We start from the raw sequence: 12210 nt of genomic DNA on the forward strand, positions 1-12210 counted from the left end.
ACAAAACTTCAACTTCAGCCTAAAGCTGGTAAGTCAACGACCTCGCAAGAGCAGCTGGCGTCCAGTTCAGAAAATAACAGCCAAGCCAGGTTATCTGTGTTGATTTTGTCCTGAACGAACTATCGCGAAGGCTTTATTTGTGCCGTTTGTCGCAGCCATGCATTTCCTGAACGCGCTGCGCCTTTCAAACTCTGCTCAACTGATGGTCAAAAGTACAGATGTGGCAAAAAAGGTTTTCGTCGTGCAACCAGCATGCTGTTTGGGCACGAAATCAATAACTCAGTTTCAGAGACGATCCCCTGCACTACGAGATCATTTCCATCTGAAAATGTAAGTGTGTGTGTGCTAAACTGGTGAGAATCAGCACCTTCCTACAGGTGTGAATTCGTTTAAACAGAACGCCTCCACACCATTAACTATTATCTGCCATAAGCTGGTATATAATTATTTGTGCATGAGCAGTTGTTTTCTGTGTTATGGGCACAGAGAAACTATAGGAGGAAGAGAACAGTCACCATATGGACCTCCATATAGGTGGTTATGTCTGTGTGTGCAGCATGTGTAGGCTATAAAAGCAATCTTGTCTTTTATTTGTTGTTGTTGTTTTTTTGTTTTTTTTTAAGGGAATCCAACACTTCTTTTGATTGTTTTCCTCTTTTCAAGAGTGTGCTCTTCACTTCACCAGGAATATGCATTCAAAGCCATCTGGTTCCGGAGTGGAAAACATGCTTTTCTACACCATCACAGAGGGAAAAGAGCAAGTGCCCATCTCATACTTTACAGCAGTAAGCAGACATAATCTGTACATTACTTTATATGCACTGTTGCTACTGAATATATCCTATCCTATTTATTGTACATACTGTGTGCAATGACATTAATGCTGACAACTTCTTATTTGCAGGCACTGAAAAAAAATGGCCTTCACCCATCCGATCCTCGCCTTAAAGACTGCATGGAGAAGCTCCGAGAGGCCGTGAAGGAATCTGTTGGCGAGGTGATGATGGACAAAGACCTTTTCCACAGGTGACATGAGGCAACCAAGTCAAGCGGTTTCTCAAGGCTAAGAAAATTTATGTCAATAGCACCTCTAAAGCACACAGGCAGTTCAAAATGATTGGGAAATGAGTCAGCTAATCATGCTTTAATTAAACTAAAAAGAATCCAGTCTGACCAAAACTTAATTTAATTAAAGAATTTTTTTTTGTATTTTCCTGCAATTTGGTTCTGGAGCAATTTGGGGGCCATGGTCTTGTATATACAGGTTTACTGCCAGGGCGTTATGAATATAACAGAAATTTTACTGTGATTAGAAAGCCTGTGCCTTTCCTACTGACAAGAGAACAGTCAACTCCACTGTAGTAGAGCATGATAACCCCCATATCTTGTAAATTTTACAAATGCAAACTGTTTAAAAGACAACCTCCATCTTCTATCTCCAACCAGTAGAAGATAGAGGAAAGTCTAGATAATTATTTTATATCACTTTGATTTTAAGCAGGCCTAACCATTGAAATTCTCTTTTCTAATGATGTAAAAAAAGTTTAACTACACATTTAATCTCTGAGAATAATGTCAGAAAAAAGTGGAATTACACAGTAAGTCCTAGATTTTCCATATGATATAGTAATGGTGGTGTAGTAGATGAAATAATTGAAAGAAATCTTTCACAAGACAAGAAACAAGAATTTCTGGTAGCTAATTGCTCAGACTGTCCTGCAATAACAAAACAGAAAGTTTCTCTTAATTCACAGAGAATGCTCTTTTCTTGTGGATTCACTGTAAAGTCAGTATTAAAAAAACAGGAACTTTTCTCTTATTTAAATATTCATATATTTTTTAATTACTGTGGTGTAATATAAATTGTGACGGGGGAGGTCTTTAAAAGCATAAAATGCTGCAAAACCTATTAAAATACATTTAAAAATACAAAAATTTATAACCCCTTCACGTTTTCCAAAGCTGTCCATTATGCCGATTCTGGCCCCTGGGTCTTAAGTTTAATACTCATGGTCTAGCTGGAAATGTGTGCACTTTTTTAACTTAATAAACAAAGCATTTTACAATTAGGAGCCAGAGATCAGATCAGTAACCCTGTGGTTATTGGACAGTGAGCCTGAGCCACAGCTGCCTCCATCTACAGAGTGTGATTCAATTTGGAAAAATGGTTTACATTGCTGGTAAACGCTTTATGTCTTTGATCACTACAAATCAAATGAGGCTAAGTTTCATTGCATTAGGGTTATTTACACTCAGTACGTCGACCCTCCAGGTGAACTGCCTGTAAGTGCTGACATTTAACTGTTAGTCCTGTGGCTGCTGGAGATATAGTTTTGCTCCCTTTGTTTCGTTTTTTTTTTTTGTTGTTTTGGTTATTTCATTGTGTTTTGTTTTTTATTATTAATATTATTTCTTATGCCACTCTGTGAAACCAATGCAGTCTGTGGATAAGCCCATGATTTGTCATTTGTGTGTCAGTTTAGCAAGTCAGAAATCAAGTTAAGAAAATGACACAGAATAACTTTTAGCAAACTCTAAAGGGCAACAGTGGCCAAGAAAAATGGATCTAATGCGGCAGTTGACAGGAAATTTAATTTTACATTTCTCCCACATTTATTGTTGTTTTTTTATGGGACTTAATCTTCGTTACACTATCCCTCAGAGAGGGCTATCTTAGCTGTGACAGTCCATGGTGTTTTGTTTTCCATGCATGAGGAAGCAGGTGCAGGCATGAGACCAAACTATTTTTAGCCTGACCTTCCACTAACAATCCATTTTAGTACAGGATTTGTTGTATGTGATGTTATGCGTAATTGTTTCTCTCTTCTTTTGTCTTCCACGTACTTTATGTTCAGTCATTCAGACAGGTTTAAGAACGATAAGGCGGAACTATAGAATGTGGAAGAAGTCGGAACTAAATGGACAACATTTTATACAATTTTTAAGGCTATGGCTTCTGGTGTCACAAATTGTGCACATACAAATTTTTTTCTTTATAAATAATAAATTGAAAAACTGATACACTGTATAATGTAATGCAAATACGTACAGGTATAGCTTAAGAATGTTAGATTTTTCATACAGTAATAAATTCACACACATTGTTTAAATACATAATTAAATACATGCATTTCATCAAGATCCATCCCAAACATGGAGGTGTGAAAGTCGGTGTCAGGACATGTCAGTTTTATTTACTGTCGTTTTGATCAAAGGAACAGCTTCTCACACTTAATGAAAACTGACAGCTGCTGGCTTCCACATACTCTAGAGGCTATGCACACACGCACACCCACACACACACACTCGTGTGTGTACTCATATCCTTGTGGGGACATCTAATTGACATAATGCTTTGCTTTCCCTAGCCCCTTACCCTAACACTAGCCATCAAAAATAAATGCCTAACCCTTACCCTAAACCGGACCGTGCACCAGAGCTTTATGAAAAGAAAACTAAGCAAAACTCTCTTAATACCTAACCATAACCCAATTGTATCTCTTTAAATAAAACCACATTTTGAATCTCAAAAATGCCTTCAAACCTGTGGGGACCGGGATTTTGGTCCCCATAAGGATTATTGGTCCCCACAAGTATAGTAAACTTCCATTCTTTGGTCCCCACAAAGATGTCTAAACAGGTACACAAACAACACACACACGCACACACAATAAAATTACTTTCTTTTTATTTAGGGCTCTTGAGTAATTCTGCATTATGCTGTTTTTGTCTTAGATGTGTAGGAGGAAACATTGTTCTGCTAATCCAGGCCTTCAGGAAGAAGTTTATCATCCCTGAGTTTGACCTGTTTGTACAGAAAATAAATGAAATCTACGAAAAAGTGCAGAAGCAAAGTGATGGGAAGGTAAACTTTTCCAAATTTAGTTTTCCATGCTATGATGGTTTATTTGCTGCGTAAAGCTTTCTCTTAATTCATCCTGCTGCCCCAATATCTGCACACATTAAACATAATACTTGATGAGTAAATAAGGAATCTCTTCTACTACATTAACATTAGTTCTAACAATTACTTCTGAATGAGCATTACTTCTGTCTTAACTTTAACTGTGTTTCTCATTGTGACTGCAGGTTGCAGACTACATTCCCCAGCTGGCTAAATTCAGCCCAGAGCTATGGGGTGTGTCTTTGTGTACAGTTGACGGACAGAGGTAGGAACTAAGCATTTGAATAATCTAAATGAGAGTCTTTGATGAGATTTGTAGAGATCTATAGAGCTATTTTATTCATATATTGTGAGATTCCTCATTAGATTGTGATTTCCCAGCTATCACTGAATGACAGCTGGGAACAAAGATTCTTCTTGGCTAGTGTGTAACTAGATTTATTTGATTTGACATATTCTTTGTAAGACAATTTGATGTGAAAGAAATTTGCAGAACATCAGCCTAATGTTTTGCTATACTTTTGTTTTATTTTTGTCCAATTGTGAGTCACAGACTTACTGATACACATTTCTGTAATCAAAATATAATTTTTAGTTCCAGTCTTATAATCTTCATACACAGTGCATTTGCTACAGATTTCAGAAGGTGGATCAAATATAAATGAGCGTTCTCTCAGTCTCTACTTAAACATAGTTCATACGTTTTTAAAGTGATACTGCACATTCAGTATGACTGTCACTTTATTTTCAAGATTGTGTAGGCTCTAAAGGTCTATTCTGTTTTCTTTTTGCAGGCACTCAGTAGGCCACACAAAACAGCCATTTTGCCTGCAGTCCTGCGTGAAGCCCCTGCAGTATGCCATTGCCGTACATGAGTCAGGAACAGAGAAGGTTCACCGCTATGTTGGCATGGAGCCCAGTGGGCTCAAGTTCAATGTGCTTTCACTTGACGATGAAGGTATGTAAAGCCTCATTACCTCCTATTGGATTATAAAATCTATCAATGCAATCAGTGTGCAGAAATGACACTTAAAGTTCAAAGAAATCTAGTTATGATGCATCTAGCACAGCACATAACATGCATCTTAGTTTCCTTTTACTCCTGCATAAGTGCTAAACTGACCGGATGAACAATGTCTTCGTCCAGATGAAACCCAAATTTATATTCTCATAATAATTTTATCATAATGTTTCTTTATTCTTCTGCTTAATATCAAGGAAGAAATCTCTGACACAGGTCCTGCACAACTGTCACTGACACTGGTTTCCTTCTCTGAGAAATACTGTGAAATTCAGGCCATTTCCCTTCCACCGAGTCAAATTTTACACCAATAATAATTAATGAAATGTAATAAACTGATTAGTTGCTATTTTGGTAACAAGGTTGTGTTTGCAATTGTTTTTCAGTTAAAAAAAAGAACAAATATTTGCTGGTTGCCCTTTTTAAAAAAATATTTGGTAACACAATATATATTTAAAGACATTTTGTAAATTTGTTTTTGCAGTACCTTTTGGTACAAATATTATTCTGTTATTCAGATTATATTTCATGCACATTAGGAATTTTGTCAGGACCCTTTTTTTTTTAAATATGCACTCGTGGTCAGAAATTTACATATACCCATCATGTGCATGTATGTTTGGTGGTAATTTCAGGAATTTTAATGATTTCTTTGACCTCTTCTTTTGGAAGAGGTGGAATGATTGTACAGTTTTATTTTAAAAATATGAAAATATTTTATTAAAAAAAGAATTGGGTGCACAAATTTGAATATACTTTGTAATTTCTCTAATCTAAAAAGGTTAAAAAGTATACATACAGGCCAAAATTAAAATTTTTAAGTAACTGTTGTTGAAGGTTCTACAATGTTTTTTAACCTGACAACGCCACGCCCTATTAGCTTTGTTAGTAAGCTACAAGCTACAAGTGGTACTGTAGTCTCTTTTTGCCAGCATAAAAAGAATTTGTTGGATTGAACACTAGCATTGAACTCTGCTAAGAATAGTGGTCAAAAATCCAGTCCTCCCAGTAGCATGTTGATGGTGACCAAAAGCAATTTGTTAAGAGTGGGGACTGCATGTATATTTGAACCTGCATGTATACTTTTGACGTTGTTTGAATTAGAGAAAATCCACCAAGCCTGTGTCTTATCTTACTGTCCCGTCTCATAGATAAGCCCCATAATCCCATGGTGAATGCTGGAGCCATTTTGATCAGCTCTCTTATCAAGGTAGACATGAACAGTTATCACTCTCTTTTTAGTGAAAGACTGTGGCAGCAAAAGGTTAGTTGCAGATTTTATATATTTTTGAAGCTCAAATATCTTAAATAAACTAACTGTGTTTACCCTGCTGTTGAGTAAGACTCTTGCAGCAATGGTACTTTGCAGTAGCAAGTTATGCACTCAATTTAAAAACAACTTAATGCATCAGATGTTTTACTGCATGAAAATTGGTGATTTTCTATAGCATATTCAATGTTTGCCTTAAAGTTGGTCCACCTGGTTTATGATCATTACCTGCTCTTCTCTTACTGCTGATAATAGGATACTAAATCATGCAATCAGTAACACATTCATGTTTTTATACTGTGCAATTAGTACCAGCTTCTGAATGTAGGAGCTGAGTGAATGTGGCAATTATACTCAGTACTGTTTGTTTTTACACAAGCAAGCGACTCTCCTTGTTTTCAGCCTCACTCAAATAAGGCAGAAAAGTTTGACTATGTAAGTAATGTGCCTCCAGTTTTCTACTCTGTTTAGACCATGAATATAAAAATGTAGGATTATTATTTTGGTGCTCAGAGGTATGCTGAAAAAGCACAGATTTTTTTTCCAGGTTATGGAGTTTGTGAAAAAGATGGCTGGCCAAGAATATGTAGGATTCAGCAATGCCACGTGAGTGCATTTCAAAATAGAGTTGGAGTATTTTGTATTTATTTGCCTCCGTTTAGCACAAGCATGAGTGAAAAGACTTACTGTGTTATGGGTTTAGTCCACTACCTATTGCATTATTGATGTTTTTTATATTGATTTCTGCTGTTTCTTTGTCTCAGGTTCCAGTCAGAAAAAGAAACAGGCGACAGAAATTTTGCCATTGGATACTACATGAAAGAGAAGAAGGTCAGTTTCAGAACATTTGGAACTCTGTTTAAAATTTCAGACTTCAAAAATTCATTTTTGTTTTTGTTCTAGATGAAATATTATAGAGTCTAACCAGTTTAGATCATGCAGTTGTGTACATGTTGAAAAAAACATTTCCTAAAGCTCACATATTTGAATTTAAAAGTTTCAACTTGATAGTACTTATCTTTTAGTAATTAAAAACAATCAAAATTAATCATCCATGATTTAATTATGAAAGTAATGACTAATTGACCAACTGAGTGTCTCATTGAGGTTTGCAGACAAGTTACCACTAACCAAATGACATTAACTTGTTTGCCATTTTATGATGTTTGACAATCATGGTGACAATGAAGGATCAAGTAAATAACGCCTGTAGAACACAAATCAGAAGTCAGCCAGAAACCTCCAAGAACTACTGCTAAGCAGTCTGGGAATACTGATTTTTCCTTAGCAATGGTTGTATTACTTTTAATATGTTGGACAACTCAAGCAATGTCCGCATGAGGTCATGTTAGAAACTCAATAGATGACACACATGACAAGGAAAAGCTAACATTTAAAACCTAAATACTGTATTTTTATCCATTTTAACCTATTATAAAATGCATATTTTGATCAGGTACTCAGCAGTCATATTCCACATTTGTAATAATGTTTTTATATTATTTAATTTTCATGAAACCAAATTGCCAAGTTTCAGATAAATATTCTGCTTAATTTGGTCAATCAGATACTCATGATGATAATATTTCACTCACCAGTGTTTTCCTCTGGGAGCAGATATGATCGATGCCCTTGACTTCTACTTCCAGGTAAAATGTCAATAAAGAGTCTTTTGCAGCCTTTTATTTATGAAAAATGATTCAGTAGTTTCAATAATAAACTGACTATTCCTCTCAGCTTTGCTCCATTGAGGTAACCTGTGAGTCAGGAAGCATCATGGCTGCCACTCTGGCCAATGGGGGAATTTGCCCAATTACAGGCGAGCGTGTCCTGAGTACTGAGGCTGTGCGAAACACCCTGAGCCTCATGCACTCCTGTGGCATGTATGACTTCTCCGGCCAGATGGCTTTTCATGTGAGTAACAGCAGGATGTGATGGAACAAGCACTTCACTGTGTCACAACAAAAATAGCAATAATCTCATTACTTAGAACAAATGGCACATTCAGCCTCTCATTCTCATCTCACAGGTGGGCTTGCCTGCAAAATCAGGAGTATCCGGTGCAATTCTGTTGGTGATCCCCAATGTGATGGGAGTGATGTGCTGGTCTCCTCCACTGGACAGGGTTGGAAATAGTGTCCGAGGAATACACTTCTGTCAGGCAAGAAAACAGTTTCTGTTTTATTATATTTAGACCACTTATGTTTTGTTTTTTTACGTTAATTTTTTAATTTGAATTTTCAATGCAGGTAGAACATCCTGGCCTTTGTAATATTTTTCTCGTGTTTAAATTGGCTCTGAAGTCTTCAATACTTCAGGCCTTGCAGTAGAAGCTGTAATTTTTTTTAAAGATGATGATGATTACAGTAATAACCAGTTTAGTTTGATAAATGACTTGCAGTCATTACACTATCGACATCCTCTTAAAGCCAGAAGCCTGGCTTTGACTAATACCATAAATATTCCCCCAAAATGTGTCTGTAGTTGCTTTACAGAGTGCAAAATGTCTAATAAACCTGACTTATTCTGTGGCTGTTATATTCTGTTTTGTAATCTTTAATTTTTATTTTTTTGACAGAACAAAACAGAATCAGTGATTTTTTTGTTTCCCACCTAAAGATTAAATCATACTGTTTTTGTTTTCTTAGGAACTTGTGTCAGTGTTCAATTTTCACAATTACGACAACTTGAGGCACTTTGTAAAGAAACAGGACCCTCGCAGACAGGAAGGAGATGACAGGGTGAGTTGCTCGTATTCTGTTTGGTACTGTATGTAATATGTGCTCTGAGCCTCCATGCTTATGGCTCTATGATGTTTTTGCAGAACAAGTCTGTTTTCAACTTGTTGTTTGCCGCCTACAGTGGAGATGTATCGGCACTGAGAAGGTAGATAATCGAGACTCCTGATTTTGTCTGTCCTCTATAAAACATTTCCCTCACAATGTCTAAAATAGGCCCTGGATCAAATTAACTCAACAATGTTTATTACTAGTAAGATGTAGTGAACAAAATGACCTTTTATACCTAGTGCAGAATCAGAGCATAGAGTATAAGACCAATAAGAGTTCTCTTTTTTTTTAATAAGACAAGCGTGGAATCCACAATTTGTTTCGGGGAGGAGATACAAATCTCTTTGGGGTTGCATCAGTAAAGGCAGCTAGTGAAAAAAATCAGCCAAATCAAACATGCAGAGCTACCCGCTGTGGTGACCCCTTGTGAATAAGAGAGCACTTGAAAGTAGCTGACTGTTAGTGATTTGTTTTTCAGATTTGCACTTTCTTCCATGGACATGGACCTCAAAGACTATGATTCTCGAACAGCGCTTCATGTTGCTGCAGCTGAGGGTGAGCTTCATAAGTTCAGGCTAATTTTACACTTATTTGGTAATTTTTGTATTTACTTATTTTTTTTTAAATTAATGACTTAGCGCCCTGATATTTATGTATTTGCTTTTGATATTGTTCTTGTGTCACCTTAGCGCTTAGGCTGAAATGCAGCCCTCAAAACAAGTGCAGTTAGCTTGTGATCATCTAAGATCGAACTAATCATGACTTTGATCCAAACAACATACATTTAAAGTTTTGCTAGAACACAAAAGTTTGTCATAGGTGTTTAAGAAAACTTGGTGTAATTGTAAGATAACAGATGCAGAAAGTTACAGATTTCAGTTTTAATGATGATTGGTTGGTATAGCAGACAAAAACAACCTTTATTACCTATCCACTGTCTTCTCTCAGTTAAAAGAATGGCGTCTGTTCACTCTGTCATTACTTTTCATCGCTGACTGATAGAAAAATACTTAAACTTGTTAAATCGTTTGTTTTGATGCTCACAGCAGTAATTAGTGCAAAGTTTTCACTTTGTTTATTCTCATGATTAACAGTAGAGGTTCACTACCTCTGGCTCACATTATACAAGCCACTAATGAACCAGCTCATAAACCCTTACAGAGCACCATATGGTAGATTATTTGTCTTCTGTTGCAATGTTAGTTTATTCACAGCGCAGATTTAATGCTCCGCTGCCACGACTACAGCAGTAACATTTTTCTTGAAAAGAGCCTCGTAAGCAAACTATTTGTTTAGAGGATAAACATGGAAGTAACAGCAGTTTTCTTCCAAAAGGGAAAGGGCAAAGATTCCTAAATGCCATTCTGAGCTGGATTGCAATAGAAGGAATTAATAATTACATATTTATTGTTGTTTGTTTTTATTTGAGCAGATTTTCTTCTCCAATTCTGACACTGTGATGCTACTACATTAATTTGTCAATGACAACAATTTGCTTTTTTTTTTTGCTTTTTTAAAATTCTATTCTAAGGTCACATGGATGTAGTAAAATTCCTCACTGAAACCTGCAAAGTTGATCCATTTGTAGAAGACAGGTGAGATAAATATCTTGTATATAATTCTAATTATAATCAATTGATTACATTAGCCCTGTACTGTCATACTACTTCATTATAAAGAGCCTTTTTCCATCAACTAAACTTGTCCAATTATTTATCAGCACAAGATGTTAATACCACAGTTTGTATACTCTTGGACTTTGTCATCCATAGTTTTATGAATTGCCTCTCCATCATTTGCAGGTGGGGGAATCTGCCGGTCGATGATGCCATGCAATTTGGGCTTGACGAGCTAGTGAAGGTGCTCAAAGATTACCAGCAAGAGTGCAGGCAGCAGGAAAAGAAGAGTGAAGCTGTGCATCCCCAGAAGCTTGACACCATTGATGGCATGGTGTGATAGCTAAAATAAAGTTCTGAAATTGTAATACATCAGGGCATTTGTGCAATTTTTCAAGTTTAGAAATATGGGTGTCCATTTGTAGCACGTAACATGAGTGACGCACAAACAACAGAATATAACTGTCATGGAGCTTTATGAAAGAGCTGGGAGATTTTTATTTCTTCAAATTCCAATCAGGTGAATATTTTATTGTTATATATGTGTGAGGGTCACTTGATTAATATCTCTGTCAAAGTGCAACTGAGTACAATGTAGTGCCACACAAAGGGAAATTGATGCCACCTGACTCAAAGTTACATGAATTTCAGCAGCAGGTGACAGGGTGTAAAGGATTTTGATGACATCTGCATGTTTCTTACTGTAAAAAAAGAGAGACAATGAGTCTCAGTGTGGTATTTTATGATCTCCAGCCTCATAATAAATTAGGTTCCAAAAACTAAATGATGTGAAAGGTTTGGCATTAAATCCATGTATGCCACCCATAGCTTGATTTTATTTTGATTTTATTAAGTTAGTCAATGCTTCATAGTGTGACAAATTTGATATTAAATATTCCGCAGCACCCAGTAAATCAACTGAATACATGATGAAAAAGCAGCAGGAAAGTGTGTTTTGCATAATCAAGATATTTCAATGAAAACAAATGGAACAAGTAATGTAATAAGATCTATTTAGCGAGATATAACAAATGTACACCACATTATTTTAACCATATAAAGACTGTACCATGAAAAAATTGCCATTTTCTGAAACAGGATTGTGTATTTAACCTTCTGAAAAATGTAATAAATAAATAAATATAAATTTGCATATATGAGCTTATATTGCATATATGAGCTTTAATTTATACTATTTTTGTTAAATCCAGCATTTTTGTGCAATTTCTTGCTTAGAAGTCACACTTTTAAGTCTTTAAGAGTCTTTAAGACTCACAAAAACTCATAACAAATATGATACCCTTGACATTACAGGGTTAAGACTTCCCTCTCCTTACCAATGCTTTATTTATAAATGTAGAGTTAATAATTATTGACAGATTGTACCTTTAATTTCATGCATATGCTACAATAGACTGTAGCCACAGAGCACAAATGCGTCATTTCTTCTTTAATCCATCAGATGGCACTATGTGTCTCTCCAACATGTGTCCGTGTTGTCTGCAAACTGGTCAACCTACAGTATCAGTTGTTATCAGGTGTAACAGTGTGCCTTAGATTTGTGGAGAGAAAGAGCACTGCTGAGCAATAAAGAGCTTATATAAGATTAA

The 12210-nt window shown here is 36.0% G+C and overlaps 1 protein-coding gene across 1 annotated transcript; it reads left to right on the forward strand.

Annotated features, from left to right (window-relative positions):
* The first annotated feature begins 244 nt into the window (after window positions 1–244).
* On the forward strand, window positions 245–10940 carry gls2b (glutaminase 2b (liver, mitochondrial)). The gene is made up of 18 exons (XM_063472817.1): window positions 245–330; window positions 686–785; window positions 905–1026; window positions 3736–3865; window positions 4090–4169; window positions 4699–4862; window positions 6077–6135; window positions 6598–6630; window positions 6743–6801; window positions 6960–7026; window positions 7794–7844; window positions 7933–8109; window positions 8225–8356; window positions 8844–8936; window positions 9020–9081; window positions 9463–9539; window positions 10516–10579; window positions 10787–10940. Coding segments are annotated over exons 1-18 (1626 nt in total). The 5' UTR covers window positions 245–328.
* The last annotated feature ends 1270 nt before the right edge of the window (window positions 10941–12210 follow it).

Source organism: Pelmatolapia mariae, linkage group LG5 (genome assembly GCF_036321145.2).
Source record: "Pelmatolapia mariae isolate MD_Pm_ZW linkage group LG5, Pm_UMD_F_2, whole genome shotgun sequence".
Taxonomy (NCBI): Eukaryota; Metazoa; Chordata; class Actinopteri; order Cichliformes; family Cichlidae; genus Pelmatolapia; species Pelmatolapia mariae.